The sequence below is a fragment of the Schistocerca piceifrons genome, chromosome 8 (genome assembly GCF_021461385.2).
Source record: "Schistocerca piceifrons isolate TAMUIC-IGC-003096 chromosome 8, iqSchPice1.1, whole genome shotgun sequence".
Lineage (NCBI taxonomy): Eukaryota > Metazoa > Arthropoda > Insecta > Orthoptera > Acrididae > Schistocerca > Schistocerca piceifrons.
In genome coordinates, this window is record NC_060145.1 from 245,520,342 (window position 1) to 245,537,110 (window position 16,769).

General features: G+C 43.2%; 1 protein-coding gene across 1 annotated transcript; it reads right to left on the reverse strand.

Annotated features, from left to right (window-relative positions):
- Positions 1-2,338: 2,338 nt before the first annotated feature.
- Positions 2,339-16,290, reverse strand: LOC124711600 (endocuticle structural glycoprotein SgAbd-8-like). The gene is made up of 3 exons (XM_047241757.1): positions 16,213-16,290; positions 9,554-9,690; positions 2,339-3,860 (listed from the first exon to the last, which is right to left on the reverse strand). The coding sequence occupies exons 1-3, from the start codon at positions 16,219-16,221 to the stop codon at positions 3,590-3,592; spliced, it is 417 nt and encodes a 138-aa protein (XP_047097713.1). The 5' UTR covers positions 16,222-16,290; the 3' UTR covers positions 2,339-3,589.
- Positions 16,291-16,769: the final 479 nt, after the last annotated feature.

Below are 16,769 nucleotides of genomic sequence, written 5' to 3' on the forward strand. Positions count from 1 at the left end.
GGAAAAATGCAAGCATCGCTGATAAGCACATGGAGAACTAAATATGATGTACACAAACAGCCATATATCAAAAATTATATGCTTTGCATTTGAATACCTGAGGGAAATATCGAATGACCAGTCTCAAATGACTTATTGCACGTTTATTGTGTCAGTGTACAAAATAACTTAGTCAAGTAAGTTTCATACTGCGCTCTTATCTTAGATGCTCTATAGTGGATCGTACTGACCAAGTGGTTCGAAACAGAGACCATTTGTGTGTGTGTGTGTGTGTGTGTGTGTGTGTGTGTGTGTGTGTGTGTGTGTGCATGTGTGTCTGTGTGTGCGTTTCGATAAAATTATGTGCGACTGTTCTCGTGAACACAAATCACAACGTGCGGGATAAAAGCATATTTTTATTGACTTGTCTTAATAGAACAGCTTTTTGAATAGAATGATCAGTGTAGGTTATGTGATAGCTATCTTCAGACTCTACTAAACAAAAGAAAAGTACATAACTGGCTACTACCTTAAAATATTAAAAACAGATGACAGAAGTTATAAGAGAAACACAATATACTTCTCATTCTCCCGCTCTGCAGGACGTCATAACATGTAAAAATAACACGTTGTCGAAACTACTATTCATGCTTCAGCCAGCGATATACAGGAATCAAAGGGATCCTAGAGAGACTTGATGCACGCGTAACGTACAAATAAAAATACATAATACTCAAAAGGAAGTTAATGTGAAAGAGCAATTATTTAAAAGATTCTCAGTTACACATAAGAAAGCTAGATTTTTAAAAAAAATGTACACCCACATGAAAAACGTATTCGTCTTCTGACTGTTTCAACTGGTCAGAGTTTAATAAGTTCAAAAATAAAAACTGATTACAGAAAACAATTGTCTAACATCAATCTACGTTATTCATATGATTAAACATTATTTAAAAACCTTGTTTTCTTATATGCAACTGAAAACATTTTAAAGAATCACACTTTTAAATTAACTTACTTTAAATTACTTTGTGTCTTTATTTCCACGTTATGCAAGCATGCATGCATGCTTCAACAATCTTTAGGATTTATTTGCGTCCTATATATAACTGACTGAAGCACGAATGGTAGTTTTGACTTGCGTTACTTTTACCTGTTACGAACTCTTGCAGCGCAGCAGAATGAGAGGCACACCATGTTTTTGTTATAAGTTCTGTCATTTGCTTTTAATCCTTTGAAGTTGTTAGAAATAATATACTTTCTCTTACAGAGTCTGAAGATGGCTATTGCATAGTCGAAACCGTTAATTCTGTTCAAATAGTTGTGCAATGAATACAATGAAATAAAAATTACATCATCGCTCTCCAGATGGAGGTTTTATGCCAAATTCTGTTCAAAGCATATTTTTCTGCTCAATATTTACAAGAAGTATCTACGAAAATTTCCAACGAAATTCTATAGATAATGTGAAATCATTTAGTAATAACTGGATCTGTATCTGTGTATAGAAGTTCACGATCTGGTGTTAACCAGAAAATTCTCTTAAGGACAAATAGGAAAAAAATATTCTTAATTTGGCACTTGTGTCGAAATCCTGTCATTGTTACCTGCAAAATAGCCAACAAGTTTTAAGTTGGGAGTTTGTTACAGGCAAAGTTAAATAACAAAGAAGAAAAATTGGGGTACAGCGATTCTGAGGTTAAGATCTCGTATTGTCCGTATCGCTAGAGACGAAAACTGGCAAAAATCCGTTCGATGAATGTAGTTATTTTATAGTGATTGAGTGAAACAAGGAGGTACGGAGATTAATCGGATTGGTTTTGTAATAGCGCTGGTTTGTTTAGCGTTTTACATGTGAGCTGTAATTACATATTATGAGCGCAACGGCCACAGTAGATCGCCGTATAATCGTCCTGCTCAAGAAAGAACCAGAAAATGGAATCATTTTAAGAAAAGAATGACTGATTTAAATAAATCCTATTACAAACGTTCGGGAAGACTGAAGACGTAATTTTTGTTAATAATTACTACGGTAGAATGTGGTCAGGTTCAGCCTTTAGAGATAGATGTTGATTACGAAAACAAGTATTGCTGTAGAGGAAAATTATATGGATTCTTCAGCAGGCAGCTGATTACTTCGACAGGTATTATTATGTCAGTGATATTCACAGTATTATTAATGTCATTTTATGAGAGCTAGAGGGTGCGACTCAGTGAACTCATGACCGCTTAATACTCAGTGATCAAAATTCAGGGAAGTCTTTAGAGAAACTTTCAAAACTTCCTAGTAAATTTTTACAAATATTGTTGCTTGATACTTCTAAGACAAGAGGGAATAAATTAAAAACAAGTGTAAAAATTTGTTTAAAACTTTTTATTGCGCATACCATCGATGATACAGTAGCATATAGGATATAAAACATGAGTAATGGCATTGAAGACGGCGAGTGCTTCGGTTGTCGCCTCTTCTTCCGAAGCAAGGAAAGGGTAAGATTACCCAGTAAAATGAATACACAATTAAATACATACAAAACATAGAAACGTGGAGCGATACGTGGCAGTATGGGAACCTGAAAATGGTCCTTTAAGTACGGTGTGTATACAAATATGCACAGTAGTCCTATTGACACGGAGACGCTACTACGGCAGCCTGTCGGCGAGGCGATTTTCCTGTGACAGTAGCTGTACTGAAACGTACAGAAAGAGAAAGGTCACGTCAGCGTCGTATCGAGTCTAACCTTGGACACGTCGACGCCCCTGGAATACGGAATCTGCGCCACGGAGACGCCCGTCCGGTTGCCAATTCCACAGGACGTTCGCGGCGATATGTTTCGTGCGAAAATGTCGGGCGTCGCATGGAGGATTTCCATAGTGACACAGGCGACACGTCGCTGCCGGCGCGCTCTACCCGGCATGCCGATGAGTTGTGCGGGCGAGACCTTGGACATTACGGCTGCAGCTTTTGTCAATGCTGGAATCGTACTGCGGCATGGCACGGAGCCATCTAACAAGCAGCAGAACAACTTGTTATTGGACAACCTACTGGAAGGGCTGCTTCTTTAATGTTTCCCAGTACCAAAACACCAACTGTGACACAACTGTCTGTCATTCCCAATACAGATAACGTTTGCTTGGAGACAAGAGCTGTCACACGCGGGTGCTCCAAAAACTCTACAGTAATTTTGATGATGCTGTTTTGTTGCACAGCACTGAGTCCAAGAGATATTCACGGCTGTGGGCTTAAAGAGAGAGTTAATAGTGCGTAAGCAACACGTGCTGGGTGGGGAATCAACTGCTCTTTAGATGCTGCGAGTTTATTTTTTTAGATCACCAGGCGGCCGCAAGATGCGTCTCAATGTTTCTCCGTGCTGCTACTTTGCCTGACGAATGCAGCTTTAGATATGGTACATGCAAGAAATCTACGCGTTACAGACTACCTAAGGAAGTGTCCTTTCGTGTTAGTGGGATGCAGTCGCATGAGCGAGGAAGTATTTATACTCGGGCGGCGACGGACTGTCTGGCAAAAGAGCGGCGCGGAGAAGCTTCACGTGTCAAGCGCTGTTCGGTCCGAAGTCGGGGGAATGTGTGTGTATTCGGCGTCTCGGACGGCCTACTGCTGGTTGTCCTCGGGCTGCGGCGGCTGGCTGGCGATGAAGTCGAGGGCGCGCTGGATAGCCTCAGGGATTGGTGGCGGCGTGGGCAGATGGGCTCCTTGGGGAACGAAGCCGTTCTCGTCGGCCGTGTACGTCAGCTCGATGCGGGTGCCGTCGGGCGCCGTGTAAGAGTAAGAGCCCTGCGCCGCCTGGCCCTCGGTCTCAGGGTTGCCGGCGTTCTTCAGGTAACCCTCCTCCTGGGCGCGGATCTCATTGCCCGTCTCGTAGCTGCAACAGGATCGACTCACATTATTCAGGAGTATTAACAATATAGACAAGAGCAGGAATTATAGCGCAAAATTAGCTACTACCCTACCTTTTCCACTATATATATATATATATATATATATATATATATATATGTGTGTGTGTGTGTGTGTGTGTGTGTGTGTGTGTGTGTGTGTGTGTGTGTGTGCGCGTGTGTGTGTGTGTGTGTGTGTGTGTGTGTCAGAGACAGACAGAGAGAATATTTGTGTGTTTCGTTGTTAGCAACGCCACCACCGCCGTACGACCAGACCACGACGCCATTTCACTTGGTCCCGCGTGTCCGTTAGCTGAACCACGCGGTGACCTTACATTAAACAAGTACAGTTGTGGCTAAGGAAAACGATTTCTAGACAGCTATACACGTGCCATCAAAGGTCTCAGCGTGTCCCCGTGAAATATTACGATAAAAAGTCACGATAAGCAATAATACAGTGGTCGACTAATAGCTGCACTGAATGGTGAATAAGAGGCTTGCTTTACTCATTATTTAAAAGAGATCTTGTTGTAGACCGTGAGATAAGTGTGAGATATTTACTTGCCAGACCATATAGTCCGTTGTAACTGGCATCTAATGCAGAGGATAAACAAATGCCGGCCGGAGTGGCCGAGCGGTTCTAGGCGCTACAGTCTGGAACCCCGCGACCGTTACGGTCGCAGGTTCGAATCCTGCCTCGGGCATGGATGTTTGTGATGTCCTTAAGGTAGTTAGTTTTAAGTAGTAGTAAGTTCCTGGTGACTGATGATGACTGATGACCTCAGAAGTTAAGTCCCATAGTGCGCAGAGCCATTTGAAACATTTTTTTTTTATAAACAAATAAATGCATTCATACCGATAAGTAGTCACTGATAAACGAGGACAAGCGCAAGAAGTCGAAGAATCGTTACAGCGATGGTATGTGGTAAGGTACGACGGTAATGTAGCGTATGGTTTAATGTAAAATGGACACATTGTCTCATATGGTTAATACATAAGTGCAATTTACTGCTGCCTCGAATGCTGAAATATCTTCAGTGCTGTAAAGTTGCTAGCAAAACAAAACAATCGTTGATATGTACTGAGGTTTCGCGTGCGGTGAGGTAGGGAAGGGGTACAGAACGAGTCCGTGTTCGCGTGATTTCTTCTTACTCTTAGCATAGCAACCACCGGCGTTTCTACACAGGAACCAAAGGAAGAGAATTGCTTAGTTAGTGATGGATAAACTCGGATAAACGCTGGGAATCCAATACTGGTAGTGAATCATCATCGTAGATGAAATTTGGTAAGACACAATGACACCAGTATTGTAAAGCTACAGTGCCACGTTTGCATAATGTTCTATGGGTATAATCCAACAAGACCCAGTTTCGTGTATGGCTCATTCCAGTAACATAGCTTCTCTGCATGCATACATGTACGTAGAAACACGAAGTTGCTAACGACATTGATTTCCTAAAAATGCATAGTTTTCGCTGTCGTGACCCTTTCTCAGTTTATTAAACGAGACTCAGAACTGCTCCAATGAGGAGTAGTATACCATAAAATCAGATAAAAAGACAGTGTCGTCGATCAGAATTAGTGGTGCGAAATACCTTTGCGTAAGCACCTACGTGATGGTAAGGTTGGCTGGAAAACCGATAGGACAGAACTAACTGTTCCACCTGCTAAACTAACTCTTTGCACATGTAATGTAAATGTGCCAATTGACACGTTAAATAATTCGAAACACTCCTTCGCTTAGGCTTTGTACTAAATACGAAGAACTATATTAAAGTTTATTAATCAAAAAACGAGAGAAACGGAGTAATTATACCTTATGCTGGGATAATTATCAAGTAAAGACGATTGGTAGTTGAAACTAGCACTGTAGTTGGTAATCAGTTATAACCGAAATCATGAACTCAAAATAAAAACAGTCCGTTCGAGACCTTCTGTGCTCAAGAAGTAAGAAGATGTCGAGTGACATCATATCCTTATTACAATGTCGTTAGAGAAATAAACTCTCACGCTAATTAATGGAGTACAAGAACGAAAAAGTTACTAGCTGCTTTATTAGCTTTCACAGGGGGCAATTAAAACTGGTTTAGGTTCACAATGTCGTCATCAAAATATGTTCAATGTGGAATATGATCCGTAATGGCTGTGACAATCATTCGGTACGAACTCTGTATAGCTACTGAATACATGAACTGTCTCTGCGTTCTTGATGAAATGGAATGGGCTGATCTATCTAATGGATCTGGCAGTATACACCAATTTTATTGAATAAACAACTGAGTCTTATAAGGAAAAGTTTTTTATCAAAAGTCTTCTTTTAATGAATTTCGTCCAACAGAAGTTTTAAAAATGAGAACCATTCAGTACTGCAAACTACAGAACGATTAACTGCTCGTATCTCTTTATGACACAAAGCTGACTAGAAGAAACAGATATAGTGGCTCCTGACGCAAGAACTCGTGGAAGTCGATGAGCAAGACTATTTCAAGGTTTACGGGTGATGCGTCACGGTTAGTGCTTAGACAAGCTGAGAATCTCAAGCGGCAAGACTTCCTATTCCCATGGCAACCATGCATTGACACGTTTTGTGTAAACTGTTTCCCAGTTACCGCGCATAATATCGCAAAATGATTTACGTTTGATCTTATGAAGATCAAGTCCGCAGGGTTGCCCGGACTATGAGACGGTACTAACAATGACAAAAAGTTATTTAATACCACTACATGTACTGGAAAAATTGGTTAATCTCTACATCTAAATGAATGCTGCCAGTTGGTTAATGTTTCAGTTGGATTTGCTGTTGTTATTGCCACTCATTCCTCTTCAACGGAACGAACATCTTGAATGAGCAACTGCATTCCTAATCTCTATATACTCCTTATGAAACCTTAACAAAACACGAAGAAGCAACATCACGGGCAGGCTTGAATAACCGAATGACGTCGAGTGGTATAAGTTCGCGAGATATTAAATCACGTAAAAAATGCCAATCATCAAAGCTCCAGTATGGCGTAAGGGAACCGGTAAAAGTTACGCTGCAAAAGAAAGAAGTGAATTATATAACTTAAATGACGTGCATTTGTGCACCGAAATGTAAGTAATTGATGCAGCCTGGGCTGAGATTATAACCTTAGTACGACAGGTAACAGAGTGGCATCCCTGGTGTGCAGGCAACCCACCTTACGGCGATGTCATACTGGCAGTATGAGTGAGAAATTCCAAGTATTATGAGAGTTGTCTCGCTGGCTACCCGATTTGTGGAACCTTAAATCGCTAGTTATTATACAATTAGGCAGCTTTCCTTTAAGGAAGATTTATTAATGACATGAGGCACCAGGTTTATGTTCAATACTTACAGTATAGTTTTAGTCCAATAATGACTTTTAAGTACCGAAACTCGCACCTCGCATTTCTCAAGTCAAGACGGGGCGTTACTGCTGTTAACTGTTTGTAGGAGACAGATAATTCGGCTGATCTGATGACCATTTCTTTGCTAGCGACTTACTGTGAGAGACGAATTTCTTAAACCTGCCTTTTATTGGTATGTTATACATGACAAGACAATGCTGAACATAACAAGATTCTGCTCAAAGACACCTTGCAATTAATATAATTTCATATTCTTTGCCTGCGTAGCAGTGCACAACGGATGAAGTGGAATGATCATTTAAAAAACAGTGCTCAAGTTGCTTAGATCTGCTACTATTCAGTTAAGTAAAGTGGATAGATCCAGTTGTCTTTGAAATATATGTACTAGGATAAACCGTTATACGTCAATCACTCGCTGCTTTCTTCCGAATGGAACCGGCTGTACCTGTCTTAACAAAAGCATTCATGAAGTACGTAAGCATGGACCTGCAGGTTCCGAGCCTTATTCAGTCCAACCTCAGCTCGTACAATTGATTGACAGAGCAGTATTTGAGCAGAGAGCTGATCTGCCTAGGACTTCTAATGTATTGTTCATGATGGGCCCTGTTTCGTGAAACATAAATGAGTCATGAAACCTTCATTGTTCAGAAGAATGAAAGTGATGGGAGTGCTTTGAGTATCCAGTGATCAGTTCATGGAATGAAGATACGACAATTTTCCACTTACTTTTGAGAATATGTTTTCCAAGGGGTTGCAGCTGTTTCTACAAGGTTCAGGCGACCTTATGTTTAACCTAAGATGTACCGTACTGTGCCTTATTGACAATGCACCGAAATGCGAATTAACGGCGCTTCCCTTGTTGGAGAAAGATGTAGATAGCACGCAGCATGGCGGGATTCTTTACGAGCGGTAGAGCCGTTAAACGGGAGAAAGTGCGGCGGGTGCACAATACGCGGAGCAGACTGACTCACCAGCTGTTCGCTGCCAGAAGGCGACCTCTGCGAACGCTCTCTGACCGCTGGACTTTCTCTGGGTCACGCCTGCGCTCTATCCCTTACAAACGCCGTCTGCGCATGATTGTACTCCAGCTATCCCAACAAGTTTCGAGTCTTGTGAACCGCGCATGAAGTTACAAAGACATTAGTTATCTACGGCCTCTGCTTGTAAAGTACATTGCACAGTAATAATGACTATCTGATTAATTAGCATTGCAGTTAGCCAATCAGGACTTCGTAAACACTAATTCAAGCTGCTCGCTAGAGACGGCGCCGTCAAACGTGTTGTTCGTTTTGTTCCCTAAAACCGAACAATGAAACGATACAAATATTGGACGTGGGACGGGAGCTGGTATCGAACCCGAGCCAAACTCTGAGCAGTCTTTATCGCTATTATCTACGCTATAATGCCAACTGACGCTAATTGTATCTGACGGGACGCTTCAATTTGGGCCCGCAGCGGCTTCACTAGCTAACTGTAATTAAATCGAAAAAAAAAAGCATCGTACTGAATTTTTTACTAACAATTATTTCTCAGTGTAACCTACTCCGCAACAACCTTACAAGCTCTTCACATTCTCTCTGACCACTCTGTATAAAAATAAAGTCTAAAAGAATTTATACTACAGATTGCAATTTATTTGATTTATCTTGGTGTGCAAAGCCGTCGTTAGAACATTCCACATATACAGCTTCCACAGTCATCGCATAGAATGCTCTGGAGGTTAACGCAAAAAATAATAAAGAAAATATCTAATGTCTGACGTCGAGAGGCAAATTTCAGTCGCTTGTATTGAAACTTTAGTAGCAATTAGAACTATGTATCAATGTATGGGTAAGGATGGAGGTACAGGCTTGTCCAAAACACATGCAGCCTTTGAGAAAGGTGTGAACTGGAGGGGTTTGACAACATTCATGTTCATGGTTTCCATATACCGGTTATTATCTCGTGGTTCGCCGGGCGCGGTGGTCTAGCGGTTCTCGGCGCTCAGTCAGGAACCGCGCGACTGCTACGGTCGCAGGTTCGAATCCTGCCTCGGGCATGGATGTGTGTGATGTCTTTAGGTTAGTTAGGTTTAAGTAGTTCTAAGTTCTAGGGGACTGATGACCATAGATGTTAAGTCTCATAGTGCTCAGAGCCATTTGAACCATTTTTATTGCTACTCTGAGGCTCGCTGGTTTTCGCTGGAGGCGAAGTTATGGTTGACAACATTAAGCAGTCAGAATACTGATTTTTAATAATCTGTTGGTTCTGGTGTACGGTTTTTGCAACCCACCATCATAGATTAGAACATAAGATCGAAAACTATACGTACCTCCATTTGTAGGAACCGTCAAAGTTGACACCCTCGTTGACGTAGCTGATGATCGGGATTGGTGACGTGTTCTGTCCGCTAGGGGCCTGTGGCCTAGCGACCACCGCCGAAACGACGACCATCATCAGGACTGCGACCTGTAACAATCAAACACTGAACATTACTTTCCGATGTCACCATAAGGCACGACGAGCTGAAGATGCTTAACTCCTCTCCATGTCTAAAGAGAGCGGAGAACGCAGAACACAACGGTTCTTAATTATGGATTATCTATTCGGGGAGAAAACCACTTTGCAATAAGCTTGAAATGTGAACTTTTCAGTGACGACCAAATGTGATTTCGATATCTGCACGAATAATGTCAGCTCTCTTACGTCTTTCAATAAATAACAAATTTGTTGAAAGTATTGTGTGAGATTAGAAACGTAGCAGGTTGTTACCTGAATTCACGAACTGCATTATAGGATATAATTACTGGATTTGCAGATGATATCATTCTCTCGGAATATTATTGTCATCATTCGTTGAACTCCAGCGTATTGGAATTAGTTTTGATATGGGGAAAACGTTTGCTGCGAACTCATACATGTGACTATGTGCGAAGTTAAGGGGAAGTCTCATTGCGTAAACACAGAAGGCAACGCGTATTTACGACGTGGTGTACCGCAGGGTGGGGCTCAGCCCACGCGATGACACACACATTGCTGGATGCGCCTGCAGGACACACGTGCTCCTGATGACGACACGCCCGCTCCAAGTGCTTTCTTTGGGAGCACGTGTAACGGTGAGGAGCAGACGTAAGTAGCACAAGTGATTTGCGTACTAATTGGCGGGACTGAACCGCTCGAGCGTAAAACGAATTCAGGTCGTAGCACGTGACATTGTCTCTCTACGACTGACATTGCATTTCAGGCCTGCCTTCATTCACGACGTCTCCCACAGGATGCTTAAGATGCTGCTACGATTTCTCGCTACTACTTCCGGGAGCAATTCCAGCGTAGCCCGAAATGCTCCAGTTCCAACGATCGTGACCCTCTCTTCCCACTTTCACCGATCTGCCGCTTCATCCCCCTTCGAAATAGTGTGTCTGTGTTTAGGATTCAGGTTCCGTAAGGATCGTTTCCCAGAGAGCGAGTCCTAAAAAGCAGTTGCTCAATACTGACAAGCGTAGGTATGTGTAAGTCTCCATTTTTGTGAAGAGCACTGTGTTGGTCTCATAAAAATGGGCCAAATCGTCCAAAAAATTTCCAAATATCACAACCCAATCTTTATTATATCTTCAAGGGCTGCTTAAAATTACTAGAAATGGTTGCTTTGTACCTCCTTGTATCTGCCGAACTGACTCGACCAGTGCTGAATGTCGAAATACTCAAGCACTGGGGTTGGCTTAAACGAAAGAAATAGACAATGAAATTTTGATGCATTGCCTCACAACAGCGCTGTTCGTGAAAACAAAAAAAGAAATTCCTACAAACGCTCTATACCGCAATATAGCTACCTTCATCCCTTTCTACGTGTTTGGCCACGAAAAGGTACATTTAGTACATCAATAATCGAGAGAAACTAAGCAACCACGAAAATAAAAATACAGGTACCGATGGAATCAAAGCTGTGAGGACGTGTCCTGTCTCTTGTCTGGGTAGCTTAGTCGGTACAGCTCTTGTCCACGAGACGCAGAGATGCCGAGTTCCAGTCTCTTCGCACACTCCGCTGCAGGGTGAAAGTTTCATTCTGGATTGACAGAAATTGCTGTCGGAAATATGCTCTTACTTTACAAAACTTTTGTTCCCCCTTACCAGTGTATCCAGATCACAACCCCCAACCCCATTTCACTACCCGATTCCGCTCCACTACACCCTTCCTCCAGGCATCAATCAGCCTGAAAATTTCTCTCATACAGCTTTGCTGCCTGGATCTTCAGTAACAGTAACGAATAGAGTGTTCGTAAATAGGCATACCATACACTTAAATTTTGTATACTGTCCTCATGTCATTTTAATGTCTGAATGACGGAACAGGCAATAAAAATTACAGATAAATATTAGTAACACTGAAAACAATTTTTACTAAAAGTGGACCAACTAATAGAACGTCACTTAATTGTTTGCTTGCTAGTTTCATTCGCCCTAATGGTACACAAGTAATTCATAGCGGACGGTACGTAATTAGTAATTCGCAGCCTATTCACTATTCACCAGTTTCGTTCTTTTCATAGCGCCTATGCAAATACTGCCGCCATTTAAATAAAGCAGCATTTTTAATTTTTCTAGAGTCATATTAGAAAATACACTTCTGACGTATTTTGTGATACATTAATTTAATGATCAAGATTTCAGAATATTCTACTTGATTATTTTTTCTCTTGTGAAAACTTAGCACTACGTCTTCTATAACAACACAAATCTCCCCGTGACAATTTGTGTAAAAGAGATGTTGCCCCTTATTCAGTGTGTCAAGTTCAGGCTCTAGAGGAGCGTATGCAGTGTGCATATACTGTCGAAATTCATCTTTTATCTCGTATGCCTACAGTCTTGTCACACATGGACATAATTCATGAGCAGGCAAAATACATCGTAGCTCGCCATCACACCAGAAGACGACGACAGCGTAGCTTTCCCTCTCCATCCAGGTTTCACGGTCGCTTGGCTCATTCTGGCTTGTACGGCAGCCAAGGGGACCTCCTGAATTATGCGCGTTGGCCCGAGGTCTTGCTCTCTTCACGTTTCAGCCGTCACGTTCACGTTTAAAAGGATGAATAGCTCTCTTCCACACTGACGGAGAACCTTGTTATCTACGTTATTCACGGAATATGGTAAAAAATGGAACATCGCTATCTTTGATGTTGTGACTTGATGGGCTACGAAAGTGCTCGATTATATTTATTTTGAATGCTAAGCAGACTTTGCCAACGGCCTTACCGCCATGTTACCACCGTTTTCCGTTATATCGGCCGATTTAAGCGGTGTCGGGCTTGGCTAGCTCTTGGAAGGATGACCGTCTGGCTCTACCGGGCGCTGTTGGCAAGTGGCGTGTACTCAGTCCTTGTGAGGCCAAACGCATGGCTTCTTGACTGAAAAGTAACGGCTCCGGTAACGAAAACTGACAACTACCGGGAGGGTGTTGTGCTGACTGCGTGACCTCCGTATCCGTATCCAATAACGTCTCTTGATGCCAATTGAGGAGCTACACGACCGAATAGTAGCGGGTTCGGTCAATAATACCATCATAACGACCGGGAGAGCGGTGTGCTGACCCCACGCCCCTCCTATCCGCATCCTCCTTGAAGATGACACGGCGGTCGGATGGTCTCGGTAGGCCATTCGTGGCCTGAAGACGGAGTACCAGTTTCGGCGATTTACTACGCCATCTTCAGGCCCCTGAACGTCGTGTGGGAAGGGGCCTGAAGATGGCTTAGTAAATCGCCGAAACTGGTAGCCAAAGAAAAGAAGTTTGGAACCCTGACGGCCGAAAGGTGTTTAATTTGACATCCAGTATCGAACAGCCGAGTTCCGCAACCATCTCTGAAAAAAGGGACATACAGGGACTATTAGTATTGTCCGCTTTGTCATTGAAATAAACAAGTATTTTTACATCTATCTATGATTCTCAGTCCTATATGATATGCTTCGTCCTCCATATTAAGAGATCAATGCAGTCAAAAATCTCGTTCGATCGTATTTTCATCTACCGACGATCTGAGCCTTCCACCCACCTTTCCTACAACAAGTGGCACAGATGGAACAGAGGGGAACTCACAGAAGAAGCAGCAGTCGAGCGATGAAGGACGGAGTTAAGTGTCGGACGGTGCTGTAAGTCAGCATCTTGCGACGCGTCCCAGTCCCCACGTAACAGCAGCAGGCGCAAGCGGGAGAGATGCTATCTGGGAGGGCCCTTTTCCACCCTCTCCGCCGCATGTGCTGCCGCTTCTTACGAGAGGAAGGCGCCAGGAGGCCCCCTCCGCCTTTCGCAAGAAGACTCGTGGCTACTTCGCACGCAATTAGCAGTCACCTGTGTGCCGCTACCACACGCTCAAGCACGTGCTACCCGACGGCTGTTTGTTTCTTAACGACTCCCGCTCCTTTTGCGCAGCTTTTCTTCCGCGGTGTAGACATCTGCACGGATACTTATCTTCAGTGGCATCTCCCCGTACAGGCCTCTCAATCTCATTGTGAGATCCCACTGATTCTCATCATTAACCTCTTAATGTGGAAACTAAGAAATTGTTAAGATTACTTGTCAGCGTTGCACACATTGAGATAAGCATACCACGCTGTTATGTTCAATGCGGACGTTTCAGTACGCAACCTAGAGCAACTTCACGCCATATAAAGTTACTGATAAGTGAACTTATACCTCGAATCTGAGAATGTCAGGCCGGCCGCTGTGGCCGCGCGGTTCTAGGCGCTTCAGTCCGGAACCGCGCTGCTGCGACGGTTGCAGGTTCGAATCCTGCCTCGGGCATGGCTGTGTGTGATGTCCTTAGGTTGGTTAGGTTTAAGTAGTTCTAAGTCTAGGGGACTGATGACCTCAGATGTTAAGTCACATAGTGCTTAGAGCCATTTGAACCATTTGAGAACACCAGTGATAGACTGTTCACACTTTGAGGCCAGGAACGAACACTTTCCTTCGTTCTACGCCTTGCAGTCTCCTAACGACTCAGCCAGTTGCTGAAGTGGGCGCTAATCTCTAAGCAGAATTGCTCTTCCCATTCCTTCTAAGTACAGAAAATATAACAGTAAATGGATCTTTGCCTCAGTTTGTCCCTCTATCGCGTCACATACATGTTGTGTGCAACTATAGCTACTGTGTTGTAGGCGGCTACATCGCTGTCAGACCATAAAATCAAAGGTACAGAGTTCAACCCCCTCTCGGTCAAATGTTTTTTTTTTTACTAGTTTCTTCTTTCACCTACAGTCGTGATTTATGTGCATGAACAGTATCACGTTACACTGTGTTTCGGAGTCCACGCTAAACTATACCATCCGGTGTAACTGAACTGGTTGGTTAAGTGAGTTCGAAAGTCGGAGGAAGACAACGGCATACCACTTCCAGGTGGAGCGAGCCACGTCTTTAAACCAACATTCGGATTGCAGACACGTTTTGCTTTTGATCATAAGTGTGCCCGGTTAAGATTCTTCGCGTTGCTTTTCAGGCCCCGGTGAGCCAGAGCAGTTTGGAGAAATTTTATTCCGAAAGGTCAGATGAAGTTTCGGACGCTCTTACTTCAAAGTTCCGTTCCACGTTGCTAGGTGCTATAATGTTTAAGTAAATTATAAATTTACTAGATACTGAAAATTAGGAACTTGTGATTCTAGCCAATGGTATTAGTGCATCTCGACTGAGATTTTTAAAGGAAAGCTCTTAACACACGAAACCATTTTTTTCTCGAATTAGCTTCTTTCAAGAAGTTTGTGACACGTCTTAATCCAGTAATGGAATAAAATTAAATGTCGACTTATAAGGAGTTGGAGCACGTAGTCGGAGGAAGACTGCGAAAAGATATCTCGATTGGAACAGTTTAAGAGAAATATTCGAGCAGTCAGTTCAGTAGCTTTAGGAAAATCTCTAACTTCGTATCCTTAATTCTGTCCGTGAAGAAATCGAGTCGCCCTGCATTGTTAGCCCATTATGAATTATATGAAATATTCGTACTAATCAGGTGGGAACACATGGAACAGCTTCTGTCAACAGCATATTTACCATCAAATCCTGATGACAGACGAGAACATTGCAGTTGTCAGTGCTCGCCCAAGAACAATGATAGTCCACGAATTGTCTGTTTTGAGCTTAGACTTCCTGATACTTCCGGTTCATGTAACAAGCGATTCAGAAGTAGTATATTGTGAATACTTATTTTCCTCTGACTCACAGTGCGTTCCAATAGTATATCCTTTTTCTAAAGCGTCATCAAGCAGTGCTCATTTTCCCGATTAATGAAGTAGAAATAACTGGTATTTTTTTTTTCAGTTAACTTTTCGAGATAGAATATGTTGGATGAGGATCTTAGATCGACGTAACATGTCAAGACGAGATAGGGTTTAAACTTTCAGCGGCGAAAAATTTGCATGAAAGCTAAATGTGGAAGACCGGGCGGAGTTTCGAACAGCTCTCCTCCCGAATGCGAGTCCTGTGCCATTCCCATTCCGCGAGAGTACTTGCAATTTGTTACCAGAAAGTTCACCCGTTAATGGACACAAGCATTTGTGAGAGATGTTCCAGTTGCTACGAAGAAAAACTGACAGGAAGTTTCCTGCAGATTTTTAAGGAATTGAATGTGTGGCGAGTTACAAGGGAACTAAAATAAGGAGACGTAAGTAATGAAAACTCGAAAGATGTACAGGTGCTGTAGAGAAGGGTATTTTGCATGAAATCCTTTTGTGTATTAGGCGGCGATGTACCGAACACGGAGACAACAATAAAACTGATGTTTCGACCGTCTCTGCAGCGAGCCACTTCAGGACGACGAAACTGTTGTTTTATAGTTGTTTTAGTGTTTCAGAATGACCCTTCCTATTACCGAAAAGGGTGTTACTCAAATTGACACTCGCCGTTGAAGACTATGGAAGATGTATCGACGCTGTTCGAAGTTAATCTTAACCGGAGAATGCAGTACTTTACGGAATGCTGAGTCGTTCCTAACACTCGTCGCACATACGCACCGTCTTCATGGCTGTTGCTGCTCGTTGTGCTGTGAGGACCACTGTAGGTAGGATCACCGGATGGCGACTGATGCTGTTCCCTGCGCTTCCCCGGGTATTTATACCGTGCGGCGGGCATCCTCCGCTCCGCCCCCCACCCCACCCCCACAGCGGAGACGACGGCGGTGCGCGGGGACAGCTGCTGAAAAACGTCCCGGCACGGGCACGGTGGCTGTGGAGGGAGGCAAGCCGAGTCTGGGTGGCGGCTGCTGTGCCGTGTGTGTGTGTGTGTGTGTGTGTGTGTGTGTGTGTGTGTGTGTGTGCGTGCGTGTGCTGCTAGCAGTCAGCGTCAGGGGTAGAGCGTGGGGAGATGAGGTCCTTTCTCCAGAGACGTGCGCATCCTTACCTCATCACCTCGTCGCTCGTCGCTCGTCGCTCTTACAACAGTCACTATAACGGTTCTCGTCACACACGTTGCCTCCACGTATTGTATTACCAGCAATATTGATGTCAGAAGTATTAATAAATAACAAAGTAGTAATTGTAGTCAGGTGGAAAGGAAATACTTCCACAATCAT

Bases quoted from the DNA above. Each gene is read 5' to 3' on its own strand.
- LOC124711600 (XM_047241757.1), bottom strand. The intron at 3,861-9,553 runs GTACGTATAGTT...ATCCTGTTGCAG, and splicing joins GACGGTTCCTACAAATGGAG to CTACGAGACGGGCAATGAGA.